This window comes from Sus scrofa, chromosome 3, assembly GCF_054392235.1.
Source record: "Sus scrofa isolate SSC_HxYL_T2T_F1_AM1 chromosome 3, Sscrofa_HxYL_maternal_Yorkshire_Landrace_v2.0, whole genome shotgun sequence".
Taxonomy (NCBI): domain Eukaryota; kingdom Metazoa; phylum Chordata; class Mammalia; order Artiodactyla; family Suidae; genus Sus; species Sus scrofa.
The window spans coordinates 1,780,143-1,794,615 of NC_139385.1; the positions used below are offsets into that span (position 1 = coordinate 1,780,143).

At 64.7% G+C, this 14,473-nt stretch overlaps 1 protein-coding gene across 2 annotated transcripts; it reads left to right on the top strand.

Moving 5' to 3' along the window:
* The first annotated feature begins 2,975 nt into the window (after window positions 1-2,975).
* LFNG (LFNG O-fucosylpeptide 3-beta-N-acetylglucosaminyltransferase) lies at window positions 2,976-13,606 on the top strand. Of its 2 annotated transcripts, none has more exons than XM_085016392.1 (8): window positions 2,976-3,489; window positions 7,922-7,970; window positions 8,457-8,556; window positions 8,689-8,842; window positions 8,951-9,036; window positions 9,465-9,630; window positions 10,149-10,234; window positions 13,236-13,606. In XM_085016392.1, exons 1-8 carry the CDS (start codon window positions 3,067-3,069, stop codon window positions 13,237-13,239), a joined length of 1,068 nt encoding a protein of 355 aa, XP_084872518.1. In that variant the 5' UTR covers window positions 2,976-3,066; the 3' UTR covers window positions 13,240-13,606. The 2 variants fall into 2 exon arrangements, with proteins under 2 accessions (XP_084872518.1, XP_020941660.1); XM_021086001.2 differs by lacking the exon at window positions 13,236-13,606 and adding an exon at window positions 10,422-11,548.
* The last annotated feature ends 867 nt before the right edge of the window (window positions 13,607-14,473 follow it).

Sequence of the window (14,473 nt, forward strand, 5' to 3'; positions counted from 1 at the left end):
CCAGGGGGCTTCCTGGCAACCGGGTCAGCCCTCCCCACCCACCTCCTTCTCCCGGGCCCAGCACCCCCTGCTTCCACCCCACAGCTGTTTGGCCCAGTAGGTCCCCTGAAGGGGCCTTTGGGTCTAGGGTGAGGGCAGGGGAGGGGAGCATCTCAGGCTGGAGCCGAGCCTGGGGAGGGGGGCGGGGGCGGCTGGGCCAGCCACCCTTCTCCAGTTTTCAGACCTCAAGGAGTCACCACGAAATTCCATTCTCCTGACAGCAAAGAAATTGAATCACTCTTGCCAAAGCCCACGGCCCCACAAGAATGCTGCAAAGCTTTGTCCTGCTGTTCCCAGACAGGCAGCTGCACCCAGACCCCCCCACTCCCACCAAGCCTGGCCTCAGAGAGGTGGTACAGACACTCCCTGCCGCATCTAGGCCACGCCCCTGCCAGGCTGAGCCCCAGCCCCTCTGTATAGTGGCTCCTCCCCCTCGCTCCCCGAGTACCATGCAGCAGAGCTTCCTGAGCCCCGACTTGCATTCTGTACAGTGGGCACGTCACTGCCGCTTCCTGGTGTATCAACAGTGCAGCAGCCAGGGCTAGGCAGCACCAGCTGGAAAAAGCAGGGAAGCTCTGGGGCGCAGGGCAGGGAGTCCTGCCCCCTGGGTGGGGGCCATGGAAGGGTGGGTTCGCAGGACCTCCAGGTGGGACTGCGGGGTGACGTGGCTGCACGCTGCTGTTCCTCCTGCCTCTTGCAGGATGCTCAGCACCTAGTGGGTATCATGGAATGTCGGTGCCAGTGACAGAATCCCAGGGACAGAGCACAGCTCGTGCAATGAGTCAGGGCTTGACAGTTTGGGGGCTGTTAGAGCATGGGGAGGCATTGCAGGGAACAGCAAGAAACAGAGCCGGAACCAAGTTGGGAGGTACGTCAGGCCAGGACTTGAACTCACAGGTGACGGGGAACCACAAAGATTTCGATCTGCGTGTGTGCGTGTGCAGGGGGTGTGGGGGTGTGATGAGCTGCGTGGAGAATGCGTACAGCAGATAGATTGGGGACTGGGAGACCAGGGTGGAGGCTGCTCGAGAGGTCCAGGTCCAGCAGGAGCGCAAGGTGATTGACAGTGTGTCTGCAGCAGCAGGGACACGGGTTCAATCCCCAGCCGGCACCGTGGGCTAAGGCTCCAGCGCTGGTCCAGGCCTGGGAACTAGAATGCCTCAGCCGGATGGAAAAAAAAAAAAAAAAGGTCCAGGATAGAGGAGGGTCTCTCTCAAAACAGCCCAGACCCGGGATAGATAAGAGTTGGTGGTGGGTGAGGGACACGCGGGCACAGAGACCTTTCAGATGAGAGGCTGGAGCTGACCGTCTGCCAGCCTTCAGGTCCATTTCTCCCCTGCCCACCCCCACCCCTTCAGCTGACTAAAGGCTCCCAGGCTGGGCTCTGGCTGATGGGGGAGGGGTTTATGGCAGGAGGTGACTCTATGGGAGTCTTGTCACTTGGACCCAGTAGCACCATCTGCTCTGGCATCTGCCTGCCTGAGGTGGTGCCTGCTAATTACCTCGGAGGCGGGTACAGGAAGAGGCCTGGGAACTCTCACTCCCCAACGCCCCATCAGAGGGGCAGGGGCCCGAAGAACAAATGGGCCAGGCCCCCTGGGCGCAAGTCTGGAAACTGGACCAGACATTCACACAGTAAATCTTTATAGAGCACCTACTGTGTTCCCGTTCTTCAGCGGTGGACATTCAGGTGGAGGGAGCGGGACCACGAAAGGGGAGCTGCTGTGAAGCCCACGGCCACCGGGCAGAGTGAGCCATAAGCGGGGGACTGGTTAAGCCACGGTGGTCGCTGGGAGGCTGCTTAGGAGGGATGGGGAGGAGCTGAGGAGGGAAGGGAAGGGGACGAGGAGCAGCCAAGCGGAGAGCCACCCCTAGCTGCGCTTCCGGAAGCGGCTGCAGGCAGGGGCTAAGACTTGAATTTCTCGGCATGGGGCCCTTGGCCACTTCCTCGCCCCTCACCCTCAACCTGAGCAGCCGGCACGCATTCCTGTCGCCCCAGCTCGTGCGGTGGGCCGGCCCGGCCCGTGGGAAGGGCCGGGGGCCGGGGGCCGCCGTGTGCCGGGGAGGCGGGGCGGGGCACAGCTGGGCCACATCTGGCCCGAGCGGAGAAGGACCAAATGGGACAGAAGGCCGCCTTTCATCCCGCGCGACGAGGGGCGCTATCGGTTTCTTCTCACCCTGGGCGCCCAAGGATTTCTGGGGACCAGTCCCCCGCCCACCCCCCCGACGTGGGGCCGTGACGAGGAAATTAGCTCGAGGCCTAGGGAGGGAATTTATAAGGTGCTTTCTCCCTGGAACCTCGTGCTCAGGTGACTAAGTTCCTTCTCGATATTAATAACAGCTGCTCTGCACCGAGAGCGCAGGTCTCCGCAGGTGCAGACCCTGTTACCTGGAGCGCGCTGCTCTACGCAGGTGCAGACCCTGTGACTTGGCTGGCACCGTCCCTGTGGTAGGAAGCTGGGTTTGGGGAGGGGAAGTGCACAGCGAGGAAGTAAGGACGGCCCCCGCGCGTCGATTGAGCCCTAAGTCCCTGTCCCAGAATCCCAGTCACAGCGCCGAGGGCGCGCCCCTCTGCCAGCCAGAAGCCCAGTACGGCTCCAGCCGGCGCTCGGGTTTCCCCTTCAGAGTCACTGGGGCGGGGCAGGCCCAAATCCCCACGCCCCCCGGCGGCCTGCTGGGGGCGATCCAGGCGGGGCCCGGCGTGCACGTGCGCACAGGGGGCGGGAGCCCACGGCGCCCGCCCTGCAGTTCCCAGACCCCAGCTGCGGCCCCACGTGGGCGCTGCCGGGCGTCGGGGGGTAACCCGGTGAGGCCCCGCCCCAGGGTCCGGGAGCCAGTGAACTCGCGCAGAGGGCGGGGCCTAAGGCCATCCCCCGCCCTCAGGGGGCGGAGCCACCCCGAGGAGGTTTAAGAGCCCGGGGCGAGGGCAGTTCCTTGCTGTCGGTGCCGCTGGACGCTAGGTCCTCTACGCTGGTGTGCGGGGCAGGGCGCGCGGGGTAGGGCGCTCCGCGCGGCCGCCACCCCACCATGCTCAAGCGCTGCGGCCGACGCCTGCTGCTGGCGCTGGCGGGCGCGCTGCTCGCCTGCCTGCTGGTGCTCACGGCCGACCCGCCGCCGCCCCCGGTACCCGCTGAGCGCGGTCGGCGCGCGCTGCGGAGCCTGGCGGGCCCTTCGGGGGCGGCCCCGGCGACCGGGCTGGAGGCGGCGGCTGCGCCAGCGCTAGTCCGCGAGGTGCACAGTCTGTCCGAGTACTTCAGCCTGCTGACCCGCGCTCGTCGAGACGCGGGCTCACCGCCCGGGGGCGTCCACCGCCCTGCCGACGGCCTTCCTCGGCCCCTGGAGCCACTCGCGCCGCACGACGTCTTCATCGCGGTCAAGACCACCAAGAAGTTTCACCGCGCGCGTCTCGACCTGCTGCTGGAGACATGGATCTCCCGCCACAAGGAGATGGTGAGCCCCCGAGGCCTGGGCAGGTGGGCAGGGGACGAGGTGCCCTCTTGTCCAGCTGGTGGCAGCATCCTGTGGGCACCAGGCTGCATCTCTGTCCAGCCACTGGAACTGTGTGGGGGCCAGTGATGCCAGTCCATCCACCTACAGCCTAGTTTGCCTGGTGTGGCCACTCTCCCCATACAGTTGTGGAAGTGGAGTGGGTATCTGGTCCCCCCACCCCAACTTCCAGGGCCCTGAGTGGCCTGCACGGACCCTACCCCAGGCACCAGTTGCTGGGGCTGGTGCACTGTGGTGCTTCTTGCTCCTCAAACATTGGAATGCATTTATAGGGAATTACACTCCCCAAACCTCCCAAAGCAGATTCTGCATGGGGCATCCACCCAGGACCCAAAACAGGACTCAGCCAGGCCAGGAGATCCTGACTGTTTAGGTTAGGTCCCCGGAGCACAGGGCCAGTCCCGTCCCCCATGGGATGGGGACAAGTCATTATTGACGGTATTCCGGAGTTGGGGGGTGGGCATGGGTGGGCCCTGGGGAGTACATCTCAAGAGAAAGAAAGGTTTCTGGGTTGGGGGGCCCTCTCTCCACAGCGCAGAAGTCTCTAGAGCCTGGAACCTTTTGCACATCCTAGTCAAGCATCAACTTCCTACACACACATAATAAAGACACACCCCACTTTGAAAATCGCCCTCTGGCTGCAGCAGGACGGTTGGGTTGGGGCAGGACCAGGGCAGAGTGTGAGCCCTGCTTGGGGAGGGGTGGGGGTGAGGGGAACATCCCTGAGCTGGGAGATTCAAGGGACCAGCTGGGCATTTGGGGTGAGGGCGAAGGACCCTTCACTGGGGTGAGGGCTTGGAGAATACCCCACCCCTCTTCCTCTTTGTTTACACCCCTGAGGTCTGGGGATCTTCTGGCCTGGCTGAGCCCTCTTTGGGGGCAGGGCTCTGGTGAGGTCATGATGGGGACCGAGGGGCAGGATCCTATCTGGTCCAAGCGTGGGGAGGGGGCCCTGGAAACCCCGTGGCAGCCTCCCGGGAACACAGCGTCCCTTTCCCAGGGGCTCAGCAGGCTGGTGGGAGGGGGCCGCGGGGGCCGAGGGTTTTGTTTGGCTGCCGGGGCCGTTAGGATTCCCAGCGCCGGGCGGCTCTCACGCCGGCCGCTTGGGCAAGGTAACAAAGCCCCTTTCTCCAGTGGAGAAAGGCGTCCGGCCTCTTGTGTGCAGCTATGTGCTCCATGGGAACCGCCGCCGGCGTGCTGGCCACTCAGGTTGCCTGGCGATGAGGGCCTGTGCCCCCCCCCATGTCCCCGAGTCACAGCACTTGTGGGGCACAGTCACTGAGCCAGGCACCACCCCCTAGAACTCTGCCTCCCTGCTGTGTGACCTTTGCCAGTGTTCAGCCCCCTCTGGGCTGCCATCAGCTCTGAGCACCTCTCTTTTTGAACCCTGGAGGCTTTGTCCAGCAAAGGGGATATGGTCAGTGGGGCTCAGGTGGTCTCAGTCAAGCTAGGTGACCGTGGGCAAGACCTGGGGCCTCTCTGACCCTCAGTCTCCTCCGAGACTCTGAAATGGGGCAAGCATTGCCCTGCCAATAGGGGGTTGGCAAAGAGGACTAGCAAAACCTGGAGATGTGGGGAGTGAGCCAGGGGGCACTCTCAGTCAGAGCGGGGACCATCACGTCCCTGGACCCTGAGCTCCCCAGTGAAGGGCCACTCACGTGTCCTTCTTGCCAGCCGACCCCACCCAGGAGAGGCGGAGTCTGTCCCTGTCCCTGATGGTTGATCAGTTCATGTGTCACCGCAAGCAAGAGCCCCTCTTAGAGTGTATGGGGGCAGGGGTCCTTGAAACTGTTTCAGCGGAGGGTCCTTCTTTCCCAACCTTGTTCAGTGATTCAGAGCCAGTCTAATGGGGGAGACTCAAGGAAGTCAGGGCTGCAGCGGGGGAAACCCAGAGAGGCTGTGCGAGCTGAAAGTGGGCATCTGACCCACGTCGGGGAAGGGGGGACTTCCTGGAGGAGGTGCCATTTGAGCTAGACTGAGAATAGAAAATGCCCAGAAAGGGCAATTGGGCATCTTGAGCACAAGCCTGGTGGGGGGGGGGCGGTGTGTGCAAGAAGCTTCCAGCAACTGGAGTGACTTGGGTGGGGGGCGGTCAGCAGAGGCCGGACCATGACAGGCCTTGAAGTTCTAGGATGAGGGGCTGGGCTTTGGCCCACACGTTCCTCCCCCATCCCTCCCAGCAGTGGGCCAGGCTGCCGCGGCTGCCACCACAGCGGCCACAATAGTTGGGGGGAGAGCTTGGCATCCTGTGTTTCTTTGAATCGCAGCTCCAGGAACAATGCTGCTTCCTGTGGGTGTCCCCCCGCCCGTCCTCAGGCAGCCCTGCTGCCCTCGCTGCCCCGCTCTTCCTCCTCCAGCCCTGTCATCGTCAGGGAAGTGGGGAGGGCGGGATGGGGGGGTGGTCTTGGTCCCTGGAGGGCACGGCTGGGGTGGACTGGTACCAGCTCCGTCTCAGGGTGTGCCTTTCAGGGCCTCAGTTTCCCCACTTGTGCACTTGGCGGTTAACCTGTCCTCCTCCCAGGGCTGTTAGATGAAAGAAGGGGGCACCTGTGAGCCCTGGTTACCCCGTTGCACAGGGGGGGAAACTGAGGCCTGAGCAGCCGGGGAGGCCCACGGCAGGCAGCCCATCCCCTCCTCTCCTGGTTGCTCTGCCGTGGGGAGACAGGAGGCCCGGCACCCTCACACCCCCGCAGCCCCACGCCTCCGCCTCCTAGTGCTGCTCTCTGAACAAAGGTGACTTTAATCTCCGTAGCCTGGGGCTGGGTTTTTAGGACACCACCAAAGCGCGGGAGAACAGGCCTCGCTTGATCTCATTAAGAAAGCATTTTCCTTTTAATCCAGTGGCGGCAACAGGGCGTCTGCACGGGCCGGCCTCAGCCTCCCACAGCATTCCTGGGCTGAGGTGCTGGGGAGCAGGTGGGGGGCTGGATGCGAGTCTGTGCGTGCGGGCCGCCCTGGGGTGTCTGCTCTGGAAGGAGAGGGTGCATGTGCCGAAAGGGTGAGGAAGGAGTCTGCCACCCGCTTAGCTCTGTCTGGGCTCACCCGGCTTGTTGCCTCTGCCCAGCGTGTGCCCAGGTGTGGGGTCCGGCCAGGCAAGGAGCTGGGGCTGCCAGTCGAGAGCGGCCCCCAGGTCCCCGGGTGTGTAATGTGTGCCAGACCTGCACATGCTGGACCTAACCTTGGACCTTTTTGTTCCCAGAAGGAGACCGAGCCCTGGTGGGCGAGGAGGTGGGGGGTCTCCTGCGGCCTGTGCTCAGAGCACCCTCTCCCGGGCCCCTGGCTTTGCACTCAGCCACGCCTGGGTGCACGGGGTGGCACGCGCTGGGCGGGCCGGGCAGAGGAAGGAACATTCCTCCCCGTGTGCCGACGGGCCCAGGCGGGCGCCGGCAGCTCCGGGCCCCTCCTCATTGCCCCCCCACCGCCCGCCCGCTTCCGCGGAGCGATCCTGGCAGAGGTAGCCCTGTGCTGGCACAGGTGGAGCCTTGATGTGGCCTTGAGGGAGGCCGGTCTGCGCGCCCGAGTTTCCTTGCCTGAGCAGCGGGCGGGGCGTTGGGGGCGCCGATCCCTGCACTGGAGCAGGTGCGGTTTCCTGCCTCGACCTTGCTGACCGTTGGAGTCTCGTTAGAACCCTGGAGGATGCTTTGGCTCAGTGAAAGTGACCGGCTCTGCTGGCTGGTCACACGGCCAGGGTGCGGGGGGCCTCAGCTTGAGGGCCCAGCCCGGGGGACTCTGCAGGCTGTGGCTGCACCTCTGCCCGCCGGACCTTGTGCCCAGCCCGGCCCAGTTAACCAGGCCAGCTGTATGGTAATGCGCTGCGCGGCCACTCCCGCTTAACGCGGCCGAGTTCCCCTGCCTCGCGCGGCCCAGGACAAAGCTGGCGGACAATGCCTGGTGATTCACCCTCCCTCCGGGCCCTTTGTCCGCCAGGGCTTGGCAGCCGCCCAGCAAAAGCCTTTGTCCCCGACTGATTGAGACTTGGCTTCCCAAAGCCAACCTCCTCCGCCTGTCCCCCCACCGCCCTCTGCCCCTCCCAGAGGCCGGCCACTGTGTCAATAAGGGTGTGTGCCCCGCCAGGTGCGTGGGGCGGGCGGGGAGCCGGTTACCTGGCGGGTGGGCGGGGCGCCCCACCTGGCTCGTGCGGGCACAGCTGCCAGGTGACCTTGGGCCCAGCTGCCCAGGTGGAGAGGGGGTTCTTCCTGAGCCCCTGGCCCACGTCTCCTCAGGCTGGGCACTCGAGCCCCATGCTGCCCGTGGGGAAATTGAGGCTCAGAGAAGGGTGGGGCGTGGGCGCCACGGAGGGTCCTGTGAAGCCACAGGGTGCCCAGCCCTGGACCCCACTGTGACTGCCTGTTCAAGGCCGTATTTCTCCCTGCAGACGTTCATTTTCACCGACGGGGAAGACGAAGCCCTGGCCAAGCGCACGGGTGAGCCCTGCGTGTGGGGAGGGAGGGGGGCTCCACCTCCTGGAAACCCTCCCCTCTGGAGAGGTCACCGAGGCCACGGGCCTGGGAGGGCAGTTTACTCAACGGGTTTGCTCATGGCCCCGCCCCCCCACTCGCCCCCCCAATTTTCATGCAAATGAGGCCCTTTCAGCTCCCAGGGCCCTTTGAGCTGCTGTGGCGGCAACAGGTGGCTGGTGCTGGGAAAAGCTGCCTGAATGGGCGGGGGCGGGGCGGGGCGGGGCGCGGCGCCTGGGAGGGGCTAGGCTGGGGGGGCGGGGGGCTCGCCAGGCCCGGGTCCCGCTCCTGCGAGGGGCTGAGTCGGGAGGCCCGCTGTTGCTCGCCCAGCTTGACCGACTGCCACCCCCTTACCTTGCTCTGCTCTCCGGGGACCTGCTGTGTGAGCCCAGGCCCCGGCGGCTCTCTCGCCATCGGCTGGGACCCACTCACAGCCCCTCCCCTTGTCCGCAGGCAACGTGGTCAATACTAACTGCTCGGCCGCCCACAGCCGCCAGGCGCTGTCCTGCAAGATGGCCGTGGAGTACGACCGCTTCATCGAATCCGGGAGAAAGTGAGTGCCGGCCTTTGGCTGGGGCCCAGCGGTGTCCCCGTCCCCTCGCAGGGCTCCTGCCCCGGCTGCGCCCCCCCCCCCCCCAGCCCGCTCCGCCCCCGCACGGCGCCCTGACGGCCTGCCTCTTGCCAGGTGGTTCTGCCACGTGGATGATGATAACTACGTGAACGTGCGGGCCTTGCTGAGGCTGCTGGCCAGTTACCCGCACACACAGGACATCTACCTGGGCAAGCCCAGCCTGGACAGGCCCATCCAGGCCACGGAGAGGGTCAGCGAGACCAAGGTGGTGAGTGTTCCAGACACACAGGCCTGTGCCGCGGGGGTTGGAGGGGCGGCGGCCCCCCACAGCCTGGCAGTGGGGTCTGGGAGTCTCACCACGCTCCCCCTCCCACAGCGGCCGGTCCACTTCTGGTTTGCCACCGGCGGGGCAGGCTTCTGCATCAGCCGAGGGCTGGCCCTGAAGATGAGCCCATGGGCCAGGTGAGTGCACTGGGGCACAGGTGGGCCCGCCCCACGTGGCAAGGTCACCACACCGAGGGGCCTGGCTTGGTTCATCTTCCCAGCAGCAGTGGTGCACGGGCAGGTTGGGCTGACCCACCACCGCCCACCGGTCACTAGGGTGGTCAGCACCCAGGTCGGGGAGGACCCCTTCCTGCACCTGGTAACCCCCTCCTTGCAGAGAATCATCAGGCTGGAGTGGAGGAGGGGGCCGTCCTGTGGCTCAGGTGGGGGGGAGCAGCCAGGCGCCAGAGCGTGTGAGGGACACAGACGGGGCTGCGAGCTCCGCTGGGCATGTCCGCCTCCTCCCGGAGCTTGACCAAGCGCTCCGTGTGACATTCTGTCTGGCGGGGTCCCGCCCAGCCCCCCACTTCTGCTCACTCTGGCCCCCTGGTCCTTCCCTCCCGCAGCGGAGGCCACTTCATGAGCACGGCCGAGCGGATCCGGCTGCCGGACGACTGTACCATCGGCTACATCGTGGAGGCTCTGCTGGGCGTGCCCCTCATCCGCAGTGGGCTCTTCCACTCCCACCTGGAGAACCTGCAGCAGGTGCCCACCTCCGAGCTCCATGAGCAGGTGCGCCTCCCGGGGGCCTGGGAAGGGACTTGGGACTGAGCAAAGCAGCAGCTGGAAGAGGAAGGAAGGGGCAGCCGGGACAGAGGAGTGAAATGGGGTGGGAGAGGAGGGGGGGAAGGTGGGGGGGAGAGGAAGGTGGTACCGCTGTGTTAAATAGGTCACCAAAGACCCTACCGCCGGTTGCCACCCACACATGGATCCCTCTACCGGTGCGCCCCCGCCTAAGTCCTGTTGTCCATCCTTCCCGCCTCTGCCTTCAGCGGGACCCCTGCTCTGCTTTTTGGGTCTCCCCTGTGTCCACAGAGATTCTGGTCACAGCTAATGACACTGCCAGCCCCGGCCGAAGCCCCTGTGGACTTTTACTCCCCGGGGGTGTGGGCAGTGGGAGCGTGGATCTTCCTTGGTCCGAGGGTGGGCGGAAGGCAAGGCTGTTCCCTCATTCCGAGCCGTGGGCAGAGCCGGGCGGAGGGGGAGGCACTGGGATCCCTCCTGGCATCACTCTGTCCCTCTCCCTGCAGGTGACCTTGAGCTATGGCATGTTTGAAAACAAGCGGAATGCCGTCCACATTAAGGGACCTTTCTCAGTGGAGGCGGACCCATCCAGGTGAGGAACCTGAGGCCCAGGTAGGGGCGGGGCTTCTGTAGGGTCCCCTGGGGGTCTGCTGCCGCCAAGCAGCATGACTCAGCAGTGCCCCCAGGAGCCTGCGCGGGTGGAGGAGGGCCCCTGCCCCCGCGCTGTGAACTCAGCACCCCCACCCCCCACAGACCAGCCCCCCACTCTGTCCCCACAGGTTCCGCTCCATCCACTGCCACCTGTACCCGGACACACCCTGGTGTCCCCACACTGCCATCTTCTAGCCATTATGGCTGAAACCCGGTCCCTGGGCACCCCTGGTATCCAAAGGGCCCGGGGACCCCTGTTGTGCCGCCCTGGCCTTGGCATTTGAGGCTCTCCCAGGGCTGTGCCTGTGTGTGTACCGTGTGCCCGTCCGTGCAGCAGACTGCTGGGCAGCTCTGCTCTGCCGAGGGCAGGCCCGGTCCCGGCTGTCTTTCCCTGCTCCACCCCGGGAGGATTGTTAAGTCACAGTGACCTCGGACAGCGGTTTTATTATGACTCTGGGGTCTTTGGGGCAGCATGGGGACCAGATGTGCACGCGCCTTTTCTTCCTGCTGAGCACAGGCCTGCCTCTGCGGGCACTTGCACCCTGGGGTCCTGCGTCTGCCTCAGAGCCCCCAGGACCACTCACCAGGCTCAGGGCCAGGAAGCTGGGTCTTGGGAGGTGTGGCCCGAGCCCCCTGCCCACTCCCGAGCTCTGGCCTGGGCACCGTGGCTCAGAGGAACAGCAGCCGCGGTGGTCTTGCCACTGGGTGAAGTGCAGCGCTGTCCGGGCAGGGGTCTTCCCTGGCCTCTCAGCCCTCTTCCCTTTGTGATGGGGAGTCAGCTGAGGGTTTTATCTCCTCTCCCAAGTAGAGAGAAAGTCGCCCATAGTGGGTGTGTCTGTAAATATTGTGACAGTATTTTTTACTGTGCTTGTTTTTGGAAAGGGGCTGGGTAAAAAGTAGGGTGTTTTTGTCTTTGTTTTCGGGGCTGGGGGAGGGTGTTATTTTATCTTTTCTGTGGATCAGAAAAAGCAGAAGCCAAACTTGGGATAATTTTTGTGTTAAAGCGGATGGCAATGTCTAACACGCTGTGTATTTATATGTCGTGGCCCCTGGCCTCTCCCCGCCCACCTCCTGCATAGCCCGACTCCCACCAGCCCAGCTCCGCACACCTGGCCCGTGGGGTGTGTTTTGTCTTCTGTTTTTCTTTCTGCAAAGACACAGCTAGGAAAGTGAATAAGGGAAAAGTTCTCAGGGAATTCAAGTGTGTTGCTATGGTGACGTCCTTTGCTGTGAATAAAGATGCTCTTTGGGACAACGGGGGTCCTGGTCTTGGCTGGAACTTGGACCAGCGTGCAGGTTTGTGAGAGGTGGCTCCAGGGAGGCTGGGGGCCTGTTTGCACTCTCGTGGGGGAGGTGGGTAGGCCCCTCTCCGCTCCAGCCTACTATTGCGGGAAGGGAACATGTGCCATCAGAATAGTAACTTGGAGTTCCCTCTGTAGTGCAGTGAAATCGGCGGCATCTCTGCAGCGCCAGGATGCAGGTCCGGTCCCCAACCCAGCACAGTGGGTTAAAGGATCCGGCATTACCCCAGCGGCAGTGTGGGTTGCAACTGTGGCTTGGATCTGATCCCCGGCCGGGGAACTCCATATGCCACGGGGTGGGGGTGGGGGGGCAAAAAAGGAAAAATAACTTGCAGTGGCCTGGGAGGTGTGGCCACCCCAGGGCCCCCTTGGCTGTAGGGGAACCTCACCCAGACAAGCAGCTCTAAGGCTCTGAAGCCCCAGTCTGTGCCAGCCTGGCCCTGGAAAGCTGCCAGGGAGTCCAGCCCTTCCTGCAGGAGGACAGGGGCTGGCAGCGGCTTGGCCTGGCACCTCCTTGCCTGGCTTCTTCCCGCTCCCAAGCTCATACTCTTAACCCACTTTACAGAGGAGGAAACTGAGGCTCAGAGCGGGTGATGCCCAAGCTTGGGCCTCTGGGCTGGTGGAGAGTCCAAACGCTGAGGCCAGGGGGCCCTGGGTCCCAGGCTCACCCCACCCCCACGCCTTCAGCTCTGGAGGAGGATTTGTTCTGCCCTGTTTTCTGAACCCAGCTCGAGGCCCTTTCTTCCTCAAATCCAGCCTTTGTGACGGTGGGAGTGGGGAGGGGCCGCTGGGGAATCCCCTCCCCCGCCCGGTGGCCGCGGGGGGCGGTGGGGGGGAGCCCTCACTTCCTCTTCCTCAAACCAAGCCCACACACCACCCCCTCCTCCCCGCTCCCTCCGGCTGCCACCCCCAGGGGACGTGCCAGGACCTGGGGCTCCCTCTGCTCCAAGCTTAGCCCTCTCCACATGGCCCAAGGCCCAGTGGTTTGAAGAGTGCCTTCCCCTTCCTGCCCCACCCCCACCAGACACCCACACTCAGCACCCCCAAAGGGGCGGCAGAGGGCCTCTTCCTCACTGGGGCCTGACCCGGCCAGCTTTGCACGCCCTGAGTCAGCAGCGCGGTTTCCACGGCAGTGCCCCGGAGGGGTGGGCAGTGACTGGGACCGTGGGGGAGAGGGAGTGCCCCTTGCCATCACACAGCCTGGCTCCCCCAGACTCGCCTCAGCACCCCGCTCTGTGGAGGCATGGGGGGCGTACGGCAGCGGAACTGCTGCCACCTGTGGGCAGAGGCCGTGGGCCTCCTTCCTGCCTGCCTGAGTCACAGGAGCCTCTGCCCCCGGCAGCGTGTGGACCCAGGGCCCCAGAGCCGCCCCCAGCGCCTGGCAGCGCCTCCTCACAGGGCTGGCAGGGCCCTGGGACACAGGTGTGACCACAGCAGGTGGAGCCCGCGTCGGAGTTGGGACCCTTGCTTGATCACAAACCGTCCCCGCACGGGGCAGGGCCAGAGCAGAGACAGCAGAGCCGAGGCGCTCAGGGCGGGGTGGGGCAGAGGCCTCCATCTGAGCGAGGGGGAGCCCGGGGTGGGCAGGGGGGCATCAGGAGAGGCCCGGCCAGCAGCACCTCGACCTTTCCTCTAGCGCAGCTGAGGGAGGAGGACGTTCTGCTGCCGCAGAAGAGGAAGCAGGTCCAGGAGGCCTTACGGGAACTGGGCAGCCCCGAGCCCTCCATCCGCTGCCCTGGGTGCTGTAAGGAAGGGGGCCCTCCCCCCAGAAGATGAGTCACGGGGCAGAAGAGGTGGCCTCCCTTCTGGAGGCATGACAGGGTGGGGGCGGGGCAGCCATACCCCGTCCTCTGGTGGCATCGCCCTCCCCCCCTGGCACTGCCCCCCCCAACACCAGGCCAGTGGCTGGCTGCACAGGGTCCTGGCTGGCTCCATGGGCTCCCCATTCCCCAGCCTGGCCTCCCAAACTGCCAGCCACTCAGGGACTTTCAAAAATAAAAAGTAAAACCGCACCCTGGGGCTGCTGGGCACTCAGCACCCCCCACCCCGCCCCGCCTTGGCTTCTGTGCTACCAGGCTGGTGCCGGAACAGAGGCAGAGCCAGGTCCTGGAGGGGGCAGAGCCAGCCCATTTTTTGTCTGTCAGATCCACTGGCTGGTCCTGCTGCCACCCCAGGCCCATCTGCCCGCCCGACCCCAGCCTCACCAAACATTCTTGGATGTGACACCTTCCCCAAGTCCTTTCTGAGCCCAGGGCTGGACACCCACAAGGCACTGGTCCACTCCTAGAAGGGGACCCCGGGACCAGGGGGCTCCTTGTCTAGGCCCCTGGAGGGTGCCCAGATTACGTCGCCACGCTGAATCTGGGGCTCAGAGTTGAGGCTGCCCCCTACTGCCCCTGCCAGGGCCTCTGGCGGGGACACCGCCCTGTGACCCCCTGCAGCCCTTGTGCACTGCCTGGTGGTTTGTCTCCCACCCTCATCTGCCTTTCTCAGGGTCTCTACCTGGGAGTCGCTGTGGGCAGGGAGGCCAGCCCTCTTTGAAGCCCCTTGCTTGCTCTTAAAGGCTCGCACCACAAATCTTTGGTATCAGCACCATTTGGTGCATGCTGTATGGTGATGGCAAAAGGCAAGCTTGAGCTGGCCACTGCAGGCCACTCCTGCCACCGTCCTGGCCCCCCACTCGGGTGTGGGGCTGGCTGCTGCTGCATCTGCCCACAGCCCACCCAGGTGGAATCCCCAGGTGCTGGCCAAGAGACCACTCACTTCCTGTTTTAACGAGGTGGTCACAGCAGAGCCTTAGACGGGCAGCCTGCAGTCACTGGGAACTTGGTGGTAATGCAGATTCCGGGGCTGCCCCGGCTCACTGGGGGCTCCCCATG